The 24062-nt window shown below is 53.0% G+C and overlaps 1 protein-coding gene across 1 annotated transcript; it reads right to left on the bottom strand.

The window, feature by feature from the left end:
- Positions 1-7302: 7302 nt before the first annotated feature.
- HDHD5 (haloacid dehalogenase like hydrolase domain containing 5) lies at positions 7303-20163 on the bottom strand. The gene is made up of 8 exons (XM_043882031.1): positions 20038-20163; positions 15862-16065; positions 14890-15002; positions 13951-14044; positions 12936-12969; positions 9046-9220; positions 7985-8173; positions 7303-7852 (listed from the first exon to the last, which is right to left on the bottom strand). The coding sequence occupies exons 1-8, from the start codon at positions 20146-20148 to the stop codon at positions 7567-7569; spliced, it is 1206 nt and encodes a 401-aa protein (XP_043737966.1). The 5' UTR covers positions 20149-20163; the 3' UTR covers positions 7303-7566.
- Between the last annotated feature and the right edge of the window lie 3899 nt (positions 20164-24062).

Genomic DNA, 24062 nt, shown 5'->3' with positions numbered 1-24062 from the left:
CTAGAGGTGCAGGAGTGTCAACGGACACAAAGGACCACAGCAGTGATGCTGAACGCTATAGCCAGGCAGTGGATAGAGCTCTGTCCCGCCAGTCCACAGGTGGACGTGGGGTTTCACAGCACACCCCCAGCACGCACACGTTCTGTGTCCAGTCCTCATGTGGGCCCAACAGATGTGGCAGGGGAGCTGAGCCCTGGGTTGGTGGTCTCAGCTCTACCACTGAGCCTATGTGGTCTTATTTCATCTCTCCGAGCCTCAAATTATCCAATTGCAAAAGGGGACCAACATTTGCCTTCCCAGGCTGTTGTATTAGGAGGTCATGAGCTGGGAGGGTTTGGCGCAGTTCATGGTGCAGAATGTGTGAAAGGTAAGTGGTGTCATCATTACAACTGCTCATGTCTCCACCCTCGGGGACATCTACCAGCTCAGGCCACTCTTGATTGTTTTCTGGGCTGGATCCCTTCCACACTGGGAGCTCTGCTGCCCGACAGCTCTGGCCTTCTCCAGGCACCAGGGAACTGAGCGGTTTTTGTTGGGAACAGCGGTCCTTGGAGCTGGGCACAGGCTTCACGGCATGAGAGATTTAGCCCTGCCAGCTGGCACTGAGGCCACCCACCCGGGGCAGTGGGGGGGCACTCTTGAGTGTCACAGCAGGTCCAGGTGAAAAAGCAGGCTGGGGAGCTGCCAACTGCTAATGGGAGTGATTACAGCCGGGCTCCCAGCCTCCCCCCAGGGAGAACACCAGCCAGCAGCTAACCTGAAAACTGGCCTATAATTCCTGCTCAAGTCAACCAAGCAGGAGAAGAAGCAGAGACGCTGATGAAGGCAAAGAACCGGGCTCCTGAGCAAACAGTGATGGCTCTGTCCTCACCCCAGCCCAGGCCTGCTACTCTCACCCAGACCACCCCCCTGCCCAGCCCCCCAAAGATAGGTCTCCTTCCTGGGAACTTGGGTTGTACCAGGTCTTTGAAGTTATCCTTGGATTTCTAGGGAATGGACTCCAATCACTCAGAGTAACTTCTGAATGAGATTCTTTAGCCCCATTTCTTTCAGGTCTGAGGCCCTGAATATAAAGGTGTCAGAAAAGAAGGATGAGAAATCAGGGCACATGATGGAGTATGCCGATGGTCTGAGTACCAGAGGGTCCTCGGTTTTGCAGTGGGTTATGTCTGATCTGTGTACACACTCAAACACACACATGCACACAGAGAGCCTTCGCTTCAGCCTAGGAGAAGCTTGCCAAAGATGTGGCTGGGATGACAAGAAGGAAGTTAAGAACTTCTCATGTATAAATTGAGTGCAAACATCCCACAAGGACCTGGAAACGGGAAGACACACACGCCAAGCAGCTCCCAGGCTCCCAGGGAGTCTGTGCTTACGTCTCACATACAATACCCCGGGGACAGAGAAAGAGGGACAGCACTTTGCTCCCAGACCGCCAACTCCCAGCCTGTGTCCTCATTTGCCCACCACACTTCTCATAAGCCTAGGATAGCAGCCTGGGAGTGGGGGACAAACTAATCAGGTTTCAATCCAAAAACCATTTCCCTGAGCACCTGTTAAATGCTGGGAGGCAGGGGGAGTCACCAGGTAAAGCTTGTCTGGAGACCTGATACCTCGTCCTCCTGGAGCGGGGAGGCCAGGATGGGTTGGGAGGGAGAAGACACGGCCAGTCAGCTTAGCAGCCTAGGAAACTCAGTGGTCAGGACCACCCCCACCCCGAGCACTGAGGTTTGACACCACAGATTTATAAATATATACCTTCTCTCCTGTAGAGGGAGACTAGATCTCAACTTCTTTAAGACATAAAATTAGATAAAAGTAACAATTATGAGACTGTTACTATTTGGCTTGTAACATATATACATCTACAGTGTACAACAATAATAGTACTAAGAGGGGAACAGAAATAAAATACATAGAAGCATGTTTTCTATTTCTCACTGAAATTACATTGGTATAAATCATAAGATACAATGTATATTATTAGCTTTAGAGCAACTACTAAGAAAATAACTCAAAAAACCATTTAAGGGACTTCCCTGGTGGTCCAGTGGCTGGGACTCCAATCTCCCAGTGCAGGAGGCCCAGGGTTCAATCCCTGGTGAGGGAACTAGATCCCATGTGCTGCAACTAAGACCGGGCACAGCCAAATAAATAAATATTTTTAAAAAACAGTTTAAAAATTGTTAAAGGAATTAAATGTTATACTAGGAAAAAAAAAAAAAACTCTTAGTGCCAAAAATGAAGATTTTTTTTTTAAAAAAAGAACTTCAGACTTCAAACATATAGTCATTGAAAAACATTAATGGATTAAGCAACATATTAGATACACCTAAAAAGACTTAGTAACTTTAATAATATCATCTGAAGAGGGGATATATGTATAACTGATTCACTTTGCTGTTCAGAAGAAACTAACACAACATTGTAAAACAACCATGCTCCAATAAAAATGAATAAAAATATATATCTGAAGAAAATCTCTAGAATGTGGTAGAGAGAGCTAGAAGTGGTAACATATTCCAAAGACAAACTGAGTGGATGGGGAAGATCCAAAATATGCCTAGTAGAAATTCCAGGAGAAACTTTAAAGAGTCGGGGAAAGATAATAAAGAAATTACAGCTGAGAATTTTCTAAAATTGGTGAAAACTTCTCCAATCCATAGATTTAAGAATCACAATGAATCCTAAACAGGATGAATAAAAATAAACATGCTCCTAGATGCTTGGATATGAAACCAGAGAGCATCTACAGGAAAGGATCTTCAGAGAAACCATGACAGTAAATCATGGAACAACAGTTAGATTGACAGCAGACTTCTCATCAGAAATAACACAAGCCAGAATGCAAAGGATGGTTAAAAAAATAAAGTTAAATATATCCGTAATGACAATAAATGTCCTATTAAATAAGAGAGATGATTGGGTTCAATTTTTTTTTAATTCCCAGCTATATGCTTTTGTAAGAGATATTTCTAGGGACTTCCCTGGTGGTACAGTGGGTAAGAATCGCCTGCCAATGCAGGGGACACTGGTTCGGTCGCTGGCCTGGGAGTATTCCATATGCCGTGGGGCAACTAAGCGCTTTGAGCTGCAGCTACTAAAGCCCGAACGCCTAGAGCTTGTGCTCCACAGCAAGAGAAGACCCAGCTCGTCGCAACTAGAGAAAGCACTCAAACAGCAACGGCGAGCCACCACAAACAAAACTAAATAAATAAAAGAAATATCTCTAAAACATAAAGACAAAGAAAGATAGAAAGTGAAGGTTGAAGAAAAAATGTAGACATATGTGTTTTAATGCATTTATATAAATAAACCAAGCAAATATTAACTCAAAAAAGCTAGCATGACTTGGGCTTCCTGCTGGCTCAGTGGTGAAGAATCCTCCTGCCAATGCAGGAGACACAGGTTCAATCCCTGATCCCAGAGGATCCCACACACCATGAAGCAACTAAACCTACACGCCACAACTATTGCATCCGTCCTCTAGAGCCCAGGAACCACAGTTACCGAGGCCACAGGCTACAACTACTGAAGCCGGCACGCCTAGAGCCCATGCCCTGCAACAAGAGAAGCTACCGCAATGAGACGCAACTAGTGGCTAGCCCCTGCTCACCGCAACTAGGGAAAAGCCTGCATGGCAACAAAATCCCAGCACAGCCAAAAAAATGAAATAAATAAATAAAAATGATTTTTAAAAAGCTTTAAAAAGCTAGTGTGACCACATTAGCATTAGAAAAAAATAAACTTTATACTCAAGACTATTTTTATGAAATAAAGAATTTCATCATATAGTGATAAAGGAGCTAGCATAGTAGTTAAGGGTATATGCACTAGACCTAGATTGCTACTGCTACTGCTAAGTCACTTCAGTCGTTTCCGACTCTGTGCGACCCCATAGACGGCAGCCCACCAGGCTCCCCCGTCCCTGGGATTCTCCAGGCAAGAACACTGGAGTGGATTGCCATTTCCTTCTCCAATGCATGAAAGTGAAAAATGAAAGTGAAGTCGCTCAGTCGTGTCCGACTCTTAGGGACCCCATGGACTGCAGCCTACCAGGCTCCTCCGTCCATGGGATTTTCCAGGCAAGAGTACTGGACTATCTAGGTTCAAATCCTGACTCCACCACTCAGAAGCTGGGTGACCTTGGTCAAGTTACTTGCTCTCTCTGTCTTCAATTTTCTCATCTGTAAAACGGGGACAATAATTAATAGCACCTACTTCATAGAGTTGTTATGAGAGATGGAAGGCGCCTGGATGTCTGAGTCACCACCTGGGGGGAAGGCCAAGAACAGCACCTGGCCCGCATCAGTCTATGAAATGAGCGAGAGATACCTTGAGTGCATTAAGCCGTATTTTCAATGCTCTTGTATCTGAGTGCTGTTTTGTCCCATTGGTTTGTATCCCGCCCTCTGCCAAGAGAACACTGTCTTAATTTACTGTAACTTTTTAAAAATGTTTGAAATCTGATAGGACCAAATCCAGGGTGAAGACAGGGAGAACTTCTCCAAGACAAGGCAGTTTTTCATTTCTTTCAGGGGCTCAGTAGGTGCTCTGCAGGCATTTGTTGAGTGAATAAATGAAGCCAAAGAGGACATTAGAAATACAAAGGAAAAAGCAGACAAGATGAGACACCCCTTGGGCTCCAAAGAGAGGTTCCGGATGCTATAGCTGTTCTGGTAGGAGCCAGGGCCACAGTGGGAGGAGGGAGGCGGCTTTCAAACCAGACCCCTCTTCTCTGTCTCCCGAAAAAAGAGAAAATGAGTAGGCTTTTGAAACCAAGAGCTGGAGGAGGCTGGAAGCAAAAGCTGAAGCCCTGACAGCCTCACAGCCCTTCACAGCCCGAGACAATCCTCGCACCTCCAGCCCCTGGCAGAAGCTGCCAGGAGCCCCCAGCAGAGAGCAGGCAGGCGTCCCCGCATGACCCGGCCTCCCCGCACCACGCGGTACGGGGGAAGTGACAAGAGAGATTGGGGGAACAAAGCTATTCTAGCTGAGATATTTTAAAAATCCGCCCTCAAGGCAGCATCCGGTTGCTACAGCAACCCTAGCTCCTGGGGAGGCCTGACCACCCACTGGCTCCCCACCTGCCTCAGCCCAGGGGCGTCCTTGGGAGGCCAGAAGCTGCCAGCCCCTCGGGGACACGGAGGAAGGGCGGGGTTCCAGCACCAAGGCCAGGACTGGAGATCCACGTGGGTACCGCATGTCTGCTCGGGGCTGATCACTTTTTTCTGAACATGTGCTTACTACCTGTGCAGACCGACTCATGGACTCTTTGTATTCATTTGGCTCCTTCGAAACACAAAAAGGTAACTCTTTCACTCAGTCAGGCTGAGCAATGAAGCAGCTGCTTGTGGATTTGGTTCCAAGGTCTGGACAAAGCCCCAGAGAAAGGAGACCTGTCTGGGGTCTGAAGCCTAGTGGCCCGCCCTGCCCTTAACCTGCAGGAGTGGCCTGTAGTCACCTTTCCTTCCTGCACCCCACCTGGAAGGGCTCCTACCACCTTCAGGAAACCAAGTGTTAGCAAGGGAGAGAAGGGCCACAGAGAGAGCAGCTGCCAGCCACAGGGCAGAGCTGGGGGCACACACACACACTGTCACCCCATCCCTTCAGCATGGGGCTCCCGCAAGACCCTGCACGCGGCCACACCCAGCGTGGCTGGTGCACTCTCCCTTCACTCCTGGGGGCCTCCTAGGCCTAGGGAGAGCTCGCAGGTCTTAGTTGTGGCTTGCAGGATCTTTCAGTGACAGGAACTCCTAGTGTGGCATGTGGGATCTAATTCCCTGACCTGGGATTGAACCAGGGCCCCTGGCATTAGAAGCGCGGACTCTTAGCTACTGGACCACCAGGGAAGACGCATTGCAGGAAAGTTCTTTAAAGGGACTCCAGCGCCACCTGCTCCATCTTCATCCTCTTCTCTCCATGGAACATGGCTGAGATGCTGAGGCCATCCATGCTGCAGGTGGTTAGGCCTACAGGTCAGCACGGTGGGCAGCAGAGTCCTTGAGATGCCTGCCTCGAATGCCGTGATGATTAGACAGCGTTGGAAACACTGTGGTCAGGCTTCTGAGACAGGCAGCTGAAGAAAATCCTAAACAGCACGGTGTGGTACCTACAACAGCTCCTTCGTGACATCCACCATCTACAGACAGGAAGGAGCTGGAGAAGAGTGGGGATCCCTGCGACTGGGGCCCCTGCCCTCCCCCAAGGAACAGGAGGGAGAGAAACCACGCCTGCCTGTGGGTCTGCGGTCCTGCCACACGCCCAGCACGTGGGTGAGGGGACCCAAGAAAGCACCAGCATGGACAGTGCACGGAGTGCGTCTTTTAGGAGAAGATGTACAGTAAGGAGTGAACATAGGTCACGGGGTGATGGGGACCTCAGGGAAGATGATGCAGGACAGCAGAGAGAGCGACTTTGTTTTGTTTTCTGTCTTTGTTTGCTGCACCAGGAATCTGAGTTCCCCACCCAGGGATGGAACCCCTTGCGTCCTGCAGTGGAAGCTGGAGTCCTACCCGTTGGACCAGCAGGGAAGGCCCTGTTTTTAAAGGAATTGAGGGAGTCCCTCCCCAGATCCTGAAAAAGGGATGGAGCTTCATGGATGTGCGAAGTAAGGGAATGGCGAGTGCAGAGGCTCTGAGGCAGGATGGCCTGTGCGAGCCCTAGAGTAACCTGACTGGGGAGTGGGGAGCTGATAAGAGAGCAGATCAAAGCTCCGCTCTGACTGGGCCTGTGAGGGGTGTCAGGGCTGGAGGGGTTCTGCAGGCGAGGGTGGGCTGCCTGTGAGGAGGAGCGGCTGTTGCCTGGAGGTGGGGGAGGGGGGGGGGTCTCCTGCAGGGCCTGTGGACATGGTCCTGCTCAGGGACCGGGCACATGTCGTTCGCCCTCCCCCTCGCCCCTCCCAGGAGCAGCCCAGGGAAGAGTCTGAAGGAGGGAGGGAGCAGCGGGCTGTGTCAGCTGCAGTAGGATGGGGACCGGGGCTGGCTGGGGGCGGGCACATGGCGGGTGGGGGCCACAATCCTGGAAGAGAGGCATGGGATGACCGGGATGACTGCGAGAGCAGCAAGGAACGTGAGACAGTTTCTAGAGTCACCGTAGGAAAGGCCCCTCTTTCTTTCCACATCAGGGAAGTGGTTAAGTCCGTGGTGAGGCCTGGACCAGACTCAGTCCTGCACAGACCGCTCGAGGCCCAGACTGCAGGGGACTGGGGTCCACGCTCTCACCAGTGCCTCAGGTCACCCACTCCACTCCCCTACCATCCTTCCACGCGGGACTTTTTAGTGCATTCCAGGCACAGCGTCACAAGACACAGCAAAACAAATATTTATTATTGTACAATTATTTTAACTTAAAAAAAAAAGGTCCAAAGTCTCTAGGCAGCAAGTTAAAACACCATATGAAACAGTGTCTGAGAGTCACAGCCCATGCTGGCAGCGGGCAGAGACCCACAGCACCTCCTTTCTGCAGAAGACCCCACAGGGTGAGGACGCTGTCTGCAGGGGCAGGGGAGGGGCTGGGGGGCAGCTGGCAGGCCCACCCCCATCCCACCCCCGTCCCGAGGCCCTAGACAGCCCAGCCCTCCTTGCGGAGGACTAGCCGCACAGCCTCCTGCAAGTCACTGACCACGTGGGCTGCCTGCAGGAGCTCGGGCCTGAAGCCGAAGTCCCGGTGTCCATGGAATGGACACCCCTCGCTACCCGGGGCGGGCGCGGTGGGGCTGGGGGCCTGGGGACCGTACACGCCCGTGCACACCAGGATGGAGGCGCAGCTCCGGGCCGCCCCCTCCTGCTGCGTCTGCAGGTGCTGGTGGAACAGGTTGGCCCCGTAGACGTCGGACATGGGGTTGTCGCTGGGGAGAGAGGACCCAGTTCAGTGTGGTGGGCAGCAGGCAGGGTGCTGTCCACTCGGGGTGGAGGGGGCCAGGGCATGAGCACAGACAGGGGAGGAGGGGGACATGAGGTGTGGGGGGCATAGGGCTCACCCCACAGCGTAGAGGCTCCGAATGGGGGCGGCCCAGCCCCGCCGCGCCGCCTGCTGCGCCAGCAGGCCCTCGGCGTACCGGTAGGTGAGGAGGCTGGGCTTGCCTGTGAGGCCTGTGTAGTGTAGCTCCCGGCCTGTCAGCTTGCGGTAAATGGCCTCCAGGCACAGCAGGAAGGTCCCGTGGCCGAACCTGCCGGGGAGGTTTCAGTTTTGACATTACTGAATGAACAGGTGACATCAAATTGGCTTTATAATCCATAAGTCACCTCCAGACATTCAGTCCTACATAACCCGCTCCCTTCACCTAGCGTCAGCAAACCTGAACTCTAGGAAGAAGGTTCCAGAAGACATGCCTGACCTCGAGCTGCGGAACTACCCTTTAGGAAAGCAGTGACAGCGAACACAGTGACCTGACCTGCCCCCTTGGGCGGCTGCACAGTGGCTCAGGGCTGGCCCCCGCACCAGCGACGGACCCACTGCACAGCTCACCTGGAGGCAGGTGGGGGAGAGAGGTCACTCGTTCGCCTGTGGCCCCAGACAAGCCCAACAGCACCAGCAGCTGCCCTTCCAGGGAGGTCACCTGGGGGTCAGCAAAACCGCAGTCTGTGGATCTGTGGGTCTGTGCTGTGCGCAGCTCGGCCGGGCAGGGTGGGGTGAGGGCCCTCCCCGGGGCCAAAGGCCTCAAAATCCTCTTCCCTCTCCCGCGTCTTACGGGCAGAAGGACACCAAGAAGTGGGAGAACCAGCACCTCGGGTGAAGGCAGGGAGGGGAGGGCACGGATAACAGGGGCTGAGCACCACTCGGGCTCCAAGAGCCAAAAGGAGCCGTCCTGCTGGACTCTGGCGGTCAAGTGGGGGGGTAACCCCCACCTCGATCCACCTTCCATGCTCAGTAAGCAGCAGTGTTCATTTTACTACTCAGTATGTTATGTGACCCTGGAGACCCCTCCCAGAGGCCAGGTTACCATGGCAACCCGGGGCCTTGAGGAAGGGGTCTGAGCTCAGAGCACCCAGATGGCTGAGGAGCCACCAGCAGCTGGAGGCAGGGACCCCGTGTCCTCACCTGGGCATCTTGGCTTCAGCCATCCAGAGGAGGTCTGTGTTGCTGGCCAGGACGGGAAGGTGGGGGTAGGGGGCCGTCGCCAGACCCGTGCCAGGATTCCCGTCACTGAGGAGGACGTCTGTGATCAGCTGCAGGCTCGTCTCCCAGCGCACGGGCTCCCCCAGGAGGAGCACCCCTGCAGAGCGCGGAGCGTGAGCCATGGTCCGGGGAGCCCCTCGGGGAGTCCCGCCATGCCCGGCCCTGGAGAGGGCACGGGTCCCAGGAGGTGGACAAAGCTGAGCCAGGAGGAGCTCCTGAGGGCTCCTTCGTGAGTTCTCCGGGCCATCCCGAGGGTTAAAAGCAGAGAAGCAGCAGCGCCTGCTGGGGCCAGCTGCAAGACCAGGAGCCGGCCAGTCCACAGCCTGGCGGGCTCAGGACAGCCCTGCACAGTCAGGCCCCTCAGGTCTACCAACAGCTGACCCACAGGTCGGTAGGGTTTTCATAAACACGGATTTTTTTCAAAAAATGCAACTATCATGTTAGTCATGAGAAGACTGCATTTCATTTCTTCAAAACTTTACCAAGATTTATTCCCCAATCGGGAAAAGCACGTCACCAGTGACGACACTGCCCCTAACTTCTGAGTCACACCGAGGCACACCTACACACCTGTGACCACAGTGCATGGCACACCGAGGCACACCTACACACCTGTGAACATACTGCATGTCACACCGAGGCACACCTAACACCTGTGACTACAGTGGATGTCACACCAAGGCACACCTACACACCTGTAACCACACTGTGTTTGTCACACCGAGGCACACCTACACACCTGTGAACACACTGCATGTCACACTGAGGCACACTTACACACCTGTGACCACACTGCATGTCACACCGAAGCACACCTACACACCTGTGACCACACTGTGTTTGTCACACCGAAGCACACCTACACACCTGTGACCACACTGCATTTCACACCAAGGCACACCTACACACCTGTAACCACACTGCGTTTGTCACACCGAGGCACACCTACACACCTGTGAACACACTGCATGTCAAACTGAGGCACACTTACACACCTGTGACCACACTGCATGTCACACCGAAGCACACCTACACACCTGTGATCACACTGTGTTTGTCACACCGAGGCACACCTACACACCTGTGACCACACTGCATGTCACACTGAGGCACACCTACACACCTGTGACCACACTGTGTTTGTCACACCGAGGCACACCTACACACCTGTGACCACACTGCATTTCACACCAAGGCACACCCACACACCTGTGACCACACTGCATGTCACACCGAGGCACACCTACACACCTGTGATCACACTGTGTTTGTCACACTGAGGCACACCTACACACCTGTGATCACACTGTGTTTGTCACACCGAGGCACACCTACACACCTGTGACCACACTGCATGTCACACTGAGGCACACCCACACACCTGTGACCACACTGTGTTTGTCACACCGAGGCACACCTACACACCTGTGACCACACTGCATGTCACACTGAGGCACACCTACACACCTGTGACCACACTGTGTTTGTCACACCGAGGCACACCTACACACCTGTGATCACACTGTGTTTGTCACACCGAGGCACACCTACACACCTGTGAACACACTGTGTTTGTCACACCGAGGCACACCTACACACCTGTGATCACACTGTGTTTGTCACACCGAGGCACACCTACACACCTGTGAACACACTGCATGTCACACTGAGGCACACCTACACACCTGTGACCACACTGTGTTTGTCACACTGAGGCACACCTACACACCTGTGACCACAGTGCATTTGTCACACCGAGGCACACCTACACACCTGTGACCACACTGCATGGCACACCGAGGCACACCTACACACCTGTGACCACACTGCATTTGTCACACCGAGGCACACCTACACACCTGTGAACACACTGTGTTTGTCACACCGAGGCACACCTACACACCTGTGACCACACTGCATTTCACACCAAGGCACACCCACACACCTGTGAACACACTGCATGTCACACCGAGGCACACCTACACACCTGTGATCACACCGTGTTTGTCAAACCGAGGCACACCTACACACCTGTGAACACACTGCATGTCACACCGAGGCACACCTAAACACCTGTGAACACACTGCGTTTGTCACACCGAGGCACACCTACACACCTGTGACCACACTGCATGTCACTGAGGCACACCTACACACCTGTGAACACACTGCATGGCACACCGAGGCACACCTACACACCTGTGATCACACCGTGTTTGTCAAACCGAGGCACACCTACACACCTGTGAACACACTGCATGTCACACCGAGGCACACCTAAACACCTGTGAACACACTGCGTTTGTCACACCGAGGCACACCTACACACCTGTGACCACACTGCATGTCACTGAGGCACACCTACACACCTGTGAACACACTGCATGGCACACCGAGGCACACCTAAACACCTGTGACCACAGTGGATGTCACACCGAGGCACACCTACACACCTGTGATCACACTGTGTTTGTCACACCGAGGCACACCTACACACCTGTGATCACACTGTGTTTGTCACACCGAGGCACACCTACACACCTGTGACCACACTGCATGTCACACCGAGGCACACCTACACACCTGTGACCACACTGTGTTTGTCACACCGAGGCACACCTACACACCTGTGACCACAGTGCATGTCACACCGAGGCACACCCACACACCTGTGACCACACTGTGTTTGTCACACCGAGGCACACCTACACACCTGTGACCACACTGCATGTCACTGAGGCACACCTACACACCTGTGAACACACTGCATGGCACACCGAGGCACACCTACACACCTGTGACCACAGTGGATGTCACACCGAGGCACACCTACACACCTGTTATCACACTGTGTTTGTCACACCGAGGCACACCTACACACCTGTGACCACACTGCGTTTGTCACACCGAGGCACACCTACACACCTGTGACCACACTGCATGTCACACCGAGGCACACCTACACACCTGTGACCACACTGTGTTTGTCACACCGAGGCACACCTACACACCTGTGACCACAGGGCGTTTGTCACACCGAGGCACACCTACACACCTGTGACCACAGTGCATGTCACACCGAGGCACACCCACACACCTGTGACCACACTGTGTTTGGTACATCAATGCACACCTACACACCTGTGAACACACTGCGTTTGGCACATCAATGCACACCTACACACCTGTGAACACACTGCATTTTTAGTTGTGACACTCCTGGGGATTCTACTTTTGCTATGATCATTTTGCTACTTAACTATGTCCTCTTGGGTAATTATTACATACTGAAATGCAGATTACCTTACTAAAAAAATTTATTTCTCCATACAATTACAGCTTTAAAGTGAATTAATCTTTGTGTATGGTGGTGGTGGTGGGGGTTCAGTCGCGAGTCATGTCTGACTCTTATGATCACATGGACTGGAGCCCTGCCAGGCTCCTCTGTCCATGGATTCTCCAGGCAAGAATACTGGAGTGGGTTGCCATTTCCTTCTCCATAACATTTGTGTATAGGAAAGTTATATTATCTATGAGATCACCTGGAATAGTAAGTGGGACAATACAGTATTTTTGTTACCCAGGCAGAACTGGGTTTAACAGGGCTGAGAAACACTGGACCAGGTTACCTTAGGTACCTTTCCACTTAAGATTTTCTATATTTATGATTTTTCTGGAATAACGAGGCAAGTGGCATGTGGAAGGAAAGATTAGCAGCTAACGTCTCAGAGGTGGTGAATGGCAGATGGAGACCAGAGCCCAGCGTCCAGCACCACACCCACACTGTCCGCATCACACAGGGACCTCATTACCTTCAATCGCAGGGAAGTCATTCCTTGGAAGCGGCTGCAAGAGACCAAGAAGAGGCCGTTAATGCCATGGTCACCTTCCACGCCTGGTTTCCAGGGGGTGGGACGTGTGACGACAGACAGAGGGTCCCTCGGTGTAGGCCAGGCCAAGGAAAAGCTGACAGGCCGAGGGGGAGGTCCTCAGGGAGAGGGTGAGAGCGTCCAGCCAGGTGCAACACATGTCAAGGTCAGCCAGCAAGGATGGGAGGTGAGGGTGTGGAATCAGGCGGCCGAGAACGAGACGAGCCCAGGAGGGACAGGAGTCTGGTGTCACTCCAGGGGCGGGGCCCCCACTGACTGCCCTCTTGGGGCCCATTCCTTCCAGGAACAGCCGCCCAGGTCTCAGCTCTGCCAGCGACCAGCTGAGAACGTCCCCGGGGGCTGTCACTGCGCTGTCCTGAGAGCTGGGGCGACGCCTGGCTGAGGACACACTGTGCGTGGCTCGGAGGCAGGGGAAGGATGGGAGCCACAGCCCAACAGAAGCAGGTCTGTCTGCTTTGTAACAATTGCGTCATCATGCTGCAGTGTGGGAGACAGTTTACATGGGGAGGGGGAGGGTGAAGGGCCGGCAGGAGACAGCGGGCACCCTAGAGGGTCAGTGACAGGCCCCGTGGCCACTGGCCGGAAGAGAGAATGTTCAAGTATGAGCCAAACCCAAAAGGAGCTGCGGCAGGTGCTCAGAAGTGCACCTTCCCAGGAAGCCATCCCACCAGGACAGCCGTCTTTGTAAGGGGCCCTAGGACCACAGAGCCGCGATCAACTCAACAAAGGCTAGGGTCCTCCCGGGTGACTCTGGGAGAGCTGGTAAAGCACAAAGCCGCCAGCTGGAGGAGACGAGAGGGCTCTGGAAGGAGAGAGAACAGTCCTCACCCCGCGCATCTAGGGACTAAGTCCTCAGCCAGTCGTGCCCTCCAAGCAGCCTGCTCTCTGGGGGCAAGGCTGCAGGGTCAGCGAGGGGGGCCCAATCATGTCCCATTACCGTGGTCTTGGGCCGCCGCTGCAGATCCACCATGTCCAGCACAGGAAAGGCTGCCCGCAGCTCGTCCACTGTGACCAAGTGCTTGAAACCCAGTCTGCAGCGAGGTCAGGAAGCAAAGTGGCCAGGACAGGGTGCGGGGGGAGATGCCTTTGAAAGTAAAGGAAGCACCCCCGACCCGATCAAGCCTGCCTCAACCCTGGACAGAGCGCATGAGGCCAGCACGCGCCAGGAGGCACTGCATGCAGGCGTGGGCGCTGGTGATGGGCACCCTCGAGCAGGAAGCCCCATCCCCGAGCTCACACTGGCCCAGAGCTGGAAGCACCAGCGCTCTGAGGAGGGCTGAGAGAAGACTCCTCGATGAGAAGGAGGCTGGCTGAGCAGAGCCTGGAGAAGCCAGGCCGGACGACACCTGGACGATGGACCAGATTCAGCCTAAAGGGGGTGGGGGACACACTGCAGCCTCACCCTCCAGCACTCTCTGCCGTGCTCCTGTCCTAAGGCCCCTTTCACCACCTCCAGCAGGAGCCCTGATGAAGCAGCAGCCGTGTCCTGCTCTGGTCCCCCAGGAGCGGCTGCCCACGGCAGTGCTCCGCTCGGGTTTGCAGGAGCAGCAGATGAACAAGCTGCTTCAGAACGGGGACTGACCCTTACGAGCACACGCCTGGGGGTGAGCTCCACGCAGACGCACACCAAGCACAGGGAGCCGCGGGGCCCAGACCGAACCACAGAACCGCCCGGGCTCTCGGACCGGGGCGAGTCAGACTCTCCAGGGAGCTGCCCAGCAGGCTCCAAAGCGGTGGGCTGGCTTTCAGGAACCCCCGGACGCCAGGGCTGGACACCTGGGAGCCGCCCTCCCTCCTCCCTTGGGCACCGGGCAGGTCTGGCCCCAGTCCCCTCGGCCGGGCAAGGACAGCAGAGCTGGGAGCAGCAGCAGGATACGCTCGAGCGTTTTCCACCAGGGGCCCCTGCCCAGACACCAGCATCCGCCTGTCATGATGTTGTGAGAAGAGCTTCATGGGGCTGTGGGACAAGATCACCTGGTCGGGCTCCACCTGCAGGGCGGCCAAGAGAGGGACAGCAGAGGACACGCAGGTGAGGGCAGGCGAGGGCAGCGTCGGGAGCAGTGGGGACACGGGAAGGAGAAACTGGCCCGGAGGGGGCCCAGCTCTTCCGGAGCTACCCCAACATGGGTGAGGGGCCCGGACAGCAGAGCCTGCAGGAGCTGTGGCCACCACGGGCCCTGCCCACCCCGCTGTCCACACCCCGATCTCTCAGCCCTGCTGGAGAACCACAGGGTTCTTGCCCGAGCTCAGACCTGCCTCTGCCTCTGAAGGTTTTCAGTTCTAAGTAAAGACCTGGCTTCTCAGCATTTATGCTAATGGTGACCTCGAAGGCCCACTGTCTGGACACCAGGGGGAGAACCGGCCTTGTCCCCAAGCAGTGTCCCAGCCGCTCGGCAATGGCTCTACTCTCTAGGTCTCATGAGGACTCTTTCCAAAACCCAGATCCACTGCCAACACACGCCATGTGGATGCTGGGGCGGTGGGAGCTGCTGGCGGGCGAGAGACAAGAGCTCACTGAACTGTGCCATCCTACTCATGAGAAAAGAGAGCTGTCACCTCACCATCCCCCCGGGACGTGGACACTTAGAAACACGTGACCCTGAGGCCCGGGAGGAAAGTTGGAAATGGCCAAGTCCATGATGCTCGTTTTCATAAAAGAGGACCCTGTTGATGGGGCTCTGTCGGAGTCTGGCCTTTGAGCTTCAAGTTATTTTTCCAGCGGGTCTGGGAGGTTTACCCTGGCTCATCCACACTGTCCCCCACCCCGGGGCAAGAGTGCAGTCAGTGTTGGAGAGGGGGTTCAGTTGGGGGGAGGGTCCTCGGCCTCTAGACTCCACCGTCTCCTCACCTGGAAGCCCAGCTGGGTCGACAACTCCTCGGCTTTACTGCACTGTGAGATGTTCCCGGCATTCGTGACGAAGACCACGGGCACCCGCAGCTGCCCCTGGGGGTCCAGCAGCCGGCGGAAGGCCTCCTGTGCGGCGGGGATGACCTGGTGGCCCCTCACCAGCACCCCATCAATATCCAACAGCAACCCAAAGGTGGGCGGGCTCTGCACGGAGGGGAGACGAGAGCGGCCCAAGTCAGGCAGAGGGGCAGAGGGTTGGGGGAGGCCTCATCCCCACCCTTGGGCCAGCCCGGGCCACAGATTTCAGAGGAGGACTCGGGGTTGCTGGCCAGGCAGATCCATCTGCAATAGAGAATGAGGCCTTTTCAGGTATTTTTAAGCATATAACTACTTGGTTAAAGTTATTTTTGCATAACTGATATAAAGGATTACTTTAATTTCATTTATTTGTTTATGGCTATGCCGGGTCTTTGTTGCTGCATGCACTTTCTCTAGTTGCAGTGAGAAAGCTAGTTGTGTGTTTCTCTAGCTGTGATGCGTGGGCTTCTCATCGCGGTGGCTTCTCTTGTTGACGTGGTGGGTGGGCTCAGTAGCTGTAGCTCCCTGGCTCCAGAGCACAGGCTCAGCAGGTGTGGTGCACCGGCTTAGATGCTCCACGGGATGTGGGATCTCCCCCGAGAAGGATCGAATCACCGTCTCCTGTGTTGGCAGGCAGATTCTTTACCACTGAGCCACCAGGGAAGTCCCGAAAGGAATTTTTTTAATTGGAAAATAGAAAAATTCAGAAACAAGCCCAGGACTTGAACATGACGGATCAGTATTTCTTTTAATCACCTTTTTCTAGTCTTATGCTTGTTAGGTGGCTGAGGCTGCACCTCATACGTATGATTTTGTGTCTTGTTCTTTTTGCTTGACATGAAACATTTTAATCTATTACAACAGCCTTCATAACCACCTTTTAAGTTTTACCATAACAACACACACACAGAGCTTTTAAAAAACACTCAATCGCTACAGATGATACAGAAAATAAAATGTTAAGTTTCCTGCTTCCTCTTCCACCCAGTGCCAACCCCTCTTGGTATTTTCCAGAAACCCTTCCTGGATGGTGCTACTTTCTCATCTTTTCGTCAACACACAAACGGCACTATGCTGTGCTTTTTTTCCCATCTTCTTTTCACTGGTCTCTCTTGGTTTTCTTTCGGCATCAATACATACAACCTCACATCCTCCATGTTTCTGGCTACATAATATTCTGAGTGAATATTCCAGTAATATTAGGTTTCCCTTATCTCACTTAGGTTTTCCCATATTCTACTGCTACAAATTATCTTATAAAGAACCTCCTCATGCTTACTGATTTTTCCATATTATGGACATTTCCTTAAGTTAAATTCTTAAAAGCAAGAGTAGTAAGCCAAATGGGTACAGACATTTCAATGACAGAACACCTACTAACAAGCTGTCTTCCAAAACATGTATCAGCTCACATGGACCCTGGTGCCCTTGCCAAAGATGGTTTTCACAATATCAAAGAGTTTGTTAAGAATCAAATGTCTTGTTAATTTCAAAGTTTAAAAAAAAAAACCTCTCAATCTGCATTTCTTAGATTTACAAAGTTGAACACTATCCTCTTTTTAAAAATTCATCCCACCTCTTATTTTATGAACTATTAACATACAAGATGTTTTTCAATTGTCAGAAAAATCCAACCTAACCTGTTTGCCATTTTCCTTTTGTTTGCGCCAGCCAAGTCAAGCCACTCTCATCGCACACATATTGTGCTTATGTTCGGAATATCCTTATTTTCTTAGAGGTGCACAGAGAAGAATTTAGGGTTGAAATGACAAGAAATCAGGGATTCATTTCAAACTCTTAGAGCCACAAAATAGAAGAGGGTGGAGGGAGATAAGCAAAGCAACTACAGCCAAATGTTAATAACTGCTGATTCTGGAAGATAGGTCTGTGCAGTTCATAATACTGTTCTTAGATTTCTTTTTTAAATACACAGTTAAAATATAAGACAGCTTGTTTGTGCTGATGACGGCAAAAGCTGACCATAGTTTCACTGCTCTGAGTGGCCATGTTCTAAATAGTTACACCATTTGCTCTCTTAGACGTAATACTCCACAGACCCTGCTACTGAGAACAAGGTCTCAGGACAATTTAGCAATGACACTCTCACATCTATTCCTATCGGTGTATAACCTCTACCTCCAACCATCAGGAGTGTGCAGTCACAGAAACAGGCATCCAGCCACCTACTGAGTCAAGGCCCCTCCAACATTAAGAACAGGAAACGGGAAGACTGGGGTCTGGGACTTCTACTCTTACTGCTCAGCTTCTCTGAAAACCTAAAACTGCTCTAAAAAATAACATCTATTGATTTTTTTAAGTGAAGTTTCCTAGAGCAAAGGAAACAGGATTAGATTTTTTTTCTTCTCATTCTTTTTTCTTTTCATTCTCTTCTGTATTTTTATTCTATATCACTTCATTTTTTTTTTAATTAGTCCTGGGTATAAGGCTAGATTTTCTAATTAAAGTTCATATTTGTGGCAGTGCTAAAATGTGTGGTTTTCTACTATACATAAAATAGATAAAGAAGGAACTAATATATAGCACAGGGAACTACACTTGATGTTCTGCCATAACCTATAATGGAAAAGACTCTGAAAAAACATATATATGTGTGTATAGATACATATACACATGTGTATATGTACACACACACACACACAACTAAACCACTTTGCTATATGCCTGAAATTAACACAATACTGTAAATCAACTATACTTCAATTTTTTTTTTCTTTTTAGTTCTACCACTTTATTGCTACCAACCCATCTCCCTCCACCCTCGTGCACACACGCTCAGTCATGTAACCCCACGGACTGCAGCCCGCCAGGCTCCTCTGTCCATGGACTTTTCCAGGCAAGAATACTGGAGTGGGTTGCCATTTCCTTCTCCATATACTTCAATTTTTAAAAGTGTGGTTTTAAGATTAGTTTGAAATGAAGGGACAACTAAGATGCTCCTTTGTGTTTCTGCTTCTTATCTGGAACTGGTGGATGTGCTTTTCAACAACAGCGGCACAACGACCATTTGGGACACTGTCTACTTCCCTTGTGGCTCAGATGGTAAAGCATCTGTCTACAATGCAGGAGACCTGGGTTGAATTCCTGGGTCGGGAAGATTCCCTGGAGAAGGAAATGGCAACCTACTCCAGTACTCTTGCCTAGAAAATCCCATGGACGGAGGAGCCTGGTGCAGGGTGCTGTCCAAGGGGTCGCAAAGAGTCGGACTCAATTGAGCGACTTCACTTTCTTTCTTTCCACTCCTACTAGCTCCATCTCCGCAGTCCCTGTGACAGGTACCACACCTACATCACAGAAAGTGCCCTTGGTAGCCTCTTGCAAAAACACTGCATGCTAAATCCTGACGCTGACATGCTTAGTCGCTCGGTGGTGTCTGACTCTTTGCAAACCATCGACTACATAGCCTGCCAGGCTCCTCTGTCCATGGGATTCTCCAGGCAAGAATACTGGAGTGGGTGGCCAGTTCCTCCTCCAGGGGATCTTCCTGACCCAGGGATTGAACCCACGTCTCCTGCATTCCAGGCAGATTCTTTACCACTGAGCGAGCCACCAGGCAAGCCCTGGATTCAACCAACTGCTGATGGCAAACCTCACACACCAAGTGGGTTGGTGGATCCGCGGAGGCGGGGTCCGCGGATACGGGGTCCAGCTGTGGGATTCAAGCACCCGAGGGTTTCGGTGTCCCCCGTGAACCAAGGGACGGCGGTAACTTCTCTTAAAGTCACACGGGGAGTGCGTGGCCCGGGCAGGACTGACCCCGAAAGGAGCAGCATCACTTCCCCCTCCTCCCACTCTCGCCACCAGGAAAGTGGATAAAGTCAGGACCCGGGACACTGGGGTCCTGCCTGGGGTCCCGCGTTCCGAGCCCCCGGGTCGCCCCCGCGAGGGACCGGGTCACGCGGCTGTGAGGACGGAGCCGGGGAGACAGTGACCCGGGTGGCAGGGCCGCAGGGGACGTGACTTAGCCACTTGAGGCCAAGGCGGGGAGAGGTGACATCCAGAGGTCGTGAACCCAGCTCCGAGTCCGGCACGCAAGGCCTCTCGGGCTCCCGCCGCCCACCCCGTATCCGCAGCCCTCACCTGCGCGCCGCCGCTCGCGAAACGCCTGCCCCCGAGCCACACGGCCGCGCGCACCGCCCGCCGCCACAGCCCCGGCGCCCACCGCGCCGCCGCCTTGCCGAGCGCAGCCATGGGCCGCCGCCTGCGCGCTCCGCGCAGCCAATCAGAGGCCGGCAACGCCCGAGGCACCACGGGAATTGTAGTCTCGCCTCAGTGTCGGGGTCGGGGTGGAGCTGGCGCGGGACATCTCGGGAGCTGTAGTTCTGCTTCGGTCTCTGGGGACCGCGTCTGAGCTCGGTCTTATTTATCACATAATGAATGGGAAGTTTATTCCTCTTGACCCCCTCTCCCATTTCGCAACTCCACCCCGCCTCGGGCAATCACCATTCTCTCTCTGGTTCTCTGGATCTGTGAGCTTGGTTATTCTGTTTCTTCGATTTCACATGTGAGTTCACACAGCATTTGGTTTTCGCTGATTTATTTCACCAAGCTTAATACCCTCAGGGTCCATCAACGTTGGACCCCTTACCTCGTGGGTCTCCCACTCTGCAGGGCTGTAGCCCATTTGGAATAGGAGCTCACAACCCTGCCACTCTCCCCCGGGGTCCAGGCCCCCTTAACCTTCTACTCTGGGCTTTGTTCTATTTGGCCATGTGTAAGTTATTGGGGTAAAGAAGGGTGGGTTTTTCTGGAAGAGCTCTGGGACCCCAGATACAGCTCCTAACATCACAGAATGGTTCGGACGAGGGGGTCGGAAGAGGCCATTCAAGGAGCTCGCAGACCCAGACTGGCCAAGGCGCTTATCCCCTCGACCTCCAACTCCCCTCTGAGCAGTGTTGCAGAGTCTACAGAAAATTATGTCTGGTTTCTTACTTTTCCCTTCAAAATGTTGTCCATGTACTTTCTTTTTTCCATTTCTAGTTCTAACCTGCATGGACCCTCTAGCTTTGACATGTAAATGAAGACCCTGCTTCCGACGAAACACGGGTGACTATTTGCACATCCTCTGACCCTCGGAGGTGCTGGAGGCGCTGATTTATAAGCCCAGGAACGTGCCCTCAGGGCTTCTGTCACCTGGGTCTTTATTCATTCATTGCGTAAATTAGCTACTTATTATTCGCAAGATATATATTATATTGCAAGATATAATAAGTAGCTAATTTACACAATGAATGAATGATATTATATAATATAAATATATTATTATATAATATAAATATGTCATTATATTATATTGCAAGAGGCTTCCCTGGTGGCTCAGAGGTTAAAGCATCTGTCCGCAATGCGGGAGACCTGGGTTCGATCCCTGGGTCGGGAAGATCCTCTGGAGAAGGAACTGGCCACCCACTCCAGTATTCTTGCCTGGAGAATCCCATGGACGGAGGAGCCTGGCGGGCTACACAGTCCACGGGGTAGCAAAGAGTCGGACACGACTGAGCGACTTCACTTTCATACTGCAAGAGTTTTGGCTTTTTGAGTTTTTGTTTTACTTTTTTGGCCTGGCCGGAACTTACAGCTTGAGGGATCTTAGTTCCTCCGCTCCCAGGGACTGAACCTGCACCCTCAGCAGTGAACGCATGGAGTCCTAACCACTGGATGGGCGGGGAAGTTCCAAGAGTTTAGCCCAACATTTATTTGAAAAGAGAGAAGGGCATGGCAACCCACTCCAGTATTCTTGCCTGGAGAATCCCATGGACAGAGGAGCCTGGCAGGCTACATACAGTCCATGGAATAGAAGAGTCGGACATGACTGAGCGACTAATACACACACACATTTGAAAGAAAAGAACCCAGATGTCACCTAGAGGACCTTGTTTATTAAGCTCTGGGGTGTCTTCCCCACCCCACCCCCAAACCCTGAGTGAGACGGGGCAGGGGGGTGGGGAAGACCCTCAACTAAAAGCAAAGCAAAGCTCAGGACAGGTGGGCAATGTGCGCCTTTCATCACAGAAAAGGAAACAGAGTTTACACGTGCATTTGTTTATTATGCAAAGAAACCAAAAAAATTAATAAACGTGGTGGAAGAAATAGGTGGAGTGGGAAAGATGGGAGAGCGGGTGGAGTAAAGGCGGGTCTAAACCTTTCAAAGTATCCCTTTTCGTGTTTTTTGATTTTTGAAATGTGATTCCATGTGTATTCGAACTTTTCATTTTAAATGTAACAAAATTTAACACCGCGATGGCCCTACACTCTCCTCCCACTATGAGCTCCTAGCCGGTTCAAAGCGCAGGACGTCCACGGCAGGAGCCAGCCTTTCTTCACGGAGCGGACGGGGCGCGGGAGCAAAGCAGGGGAGGCGGGCAGTGCAAGCGAGAAGGCCGAAGCCGGGGGCACGGACCCCAGGTCTGCTCGCTCACCTGGAAGAAGGAAGCGCGCGGCAGCCGGCGGGTCTGAACCCGGGAGGGCGCTGGGAGCGAGTGGCGGCGCCTGCGCTACCTCCGGAGGCCACGAGGGGTCAGCCGCACGCCGCCCGCCGCGGGTGCTGCCAACGCAGGTGCCACAGGTGCGCACCGCGCGCAGCGCCTGCTTCTTCCTCGGGCCACTTCCCAGCAAACGACAGTCCCTGGGGGCAGGGGAGCGGGGGACCCTGGACAAAAGCTCCGGGCAAGAATCCATTCCTCCCGGGCCACAGGAAGCGGAGACAGTTTCCGGGGCTGGGACACCGCCGAAGGCTAATCATGGGCTCTCGGGAGTGGGTCAGGGGAAGGGTCAGCCTGTCGCCTGAAGCCTGGCCTCATTGAACTAAAGAATGGAGGGACTGTGGGTGGGTTAGGAGCTGTTTAGCATGAACTCCACTCTCGATAAAGGAACTCCTGACAGGAGAGAAAATAGCTGCGTGTTGTAAGGTGATCACTGAGCCAGGAAGCGGCTGTCACCTGCTGTGTGACCTGGGAGAGTTACTGGCCCTCTCTGGGCCCAAGTTGAGTCCCTGTCACTCCGGTTAGATAAAATGATCTTCAGACCTCTCCCAGCTCTCATTCTGTGAATCTAAAACTTCCAGTCCCCTGACGCTTACCCCCCAGAGGGGGCTTAGCCCCACGGAGGTCTGGCTGGACCAAGCAGACCTCATCCCCCAACATGGTCTCCAGACAGTCCCCAGGGAAAGGCCCTTTGGAAGGTCGGATTCTGACCATCCTGAAGGCTATTGGCTGAAACACCTGGACCCAGTGGAACTCAGCATCTCTGCCTGGGCCACACCATCCAGGTGAGAACTGGGAGCTATAGTTATTTCTCATCTGAAAGTGCTCGCATCTGAAAGTGCTCGCCACCCCCACCGTGCTGCCAGACCCCACACAGTGGATGAGCTTCCAGACACAGAAGGACAAAGAAGGTTACATTGTCTTTAGGATGACTGCTATTTAAAGTAACATATACTATATATGTGAAAATAACATTTATAATCCAGAAGTCTGATTCAATTTGGCCAACAGATGCATCTACAGGCAGTCAGACTTCAAGGGGTCCAGTCTTGCAAGGGGCGTGGCTCATATCAGTCATTCAAGCACCTCATCTGGGGAAGGGGACATTTGGGGATCCATTCGAGGTGGCTGAGGTGGGTGAGCCACCTATTTGCTGGTGAGCTGTAAGAATTCAACAGGCAGGTCTTCCCGGAGGACGTTCCTGGCAGCGCCTCCCGACCTAGAGGACCGTTTGAGAGCCTCAGGCTCCCTTCCAGCCTGGAGTGCTGACCTCGCTATAACTGATCTCAGCTCTGCATCTGCCTCATCCCAGATGAAAGCCCACCTGGACTGGGGCCCCTGAGGCTTCACGACGAGTTTGAAGGTCCCTCTTAGGGAAGATTTAAAATCACTAATACACGGTTTCTCTTGCAAGGGGGTCAATGCCCCTGAGACAGAGCTTCAGTAACACCAGTAAATCTGCTCCCATGTTAAGTCACTCCTGAGCACTGAAAGCCCACGGGTTTCTCTTCTTCCAAACATTTCCCTTGTCCTCTCCCTTCCCTGGAGGCATTTGGGACCAGTGGGAGGGGCCAGTGGAAGAGGCTGCAATGGAGGTCCAAGATGGACCACAAACAAGGGCATCAG

Source organism: Cervus elaphus, chromosome 22 (assembly GCF_910594005.1).
Source record: "Cervus elaphus chromosome 22, mCerEla1.1, whole genome shotgun sequence".
NCBI classification, from domain to species: domain Eukaryota; kingdom Metazoa; phylum Chordata; class Mammalia; order Artiodactyla; family Cervidae; genus Cervus; species Cervus elaphus.
This window is presented reverse-complemented; position numbering and strand designations above follow the sequence as displayed.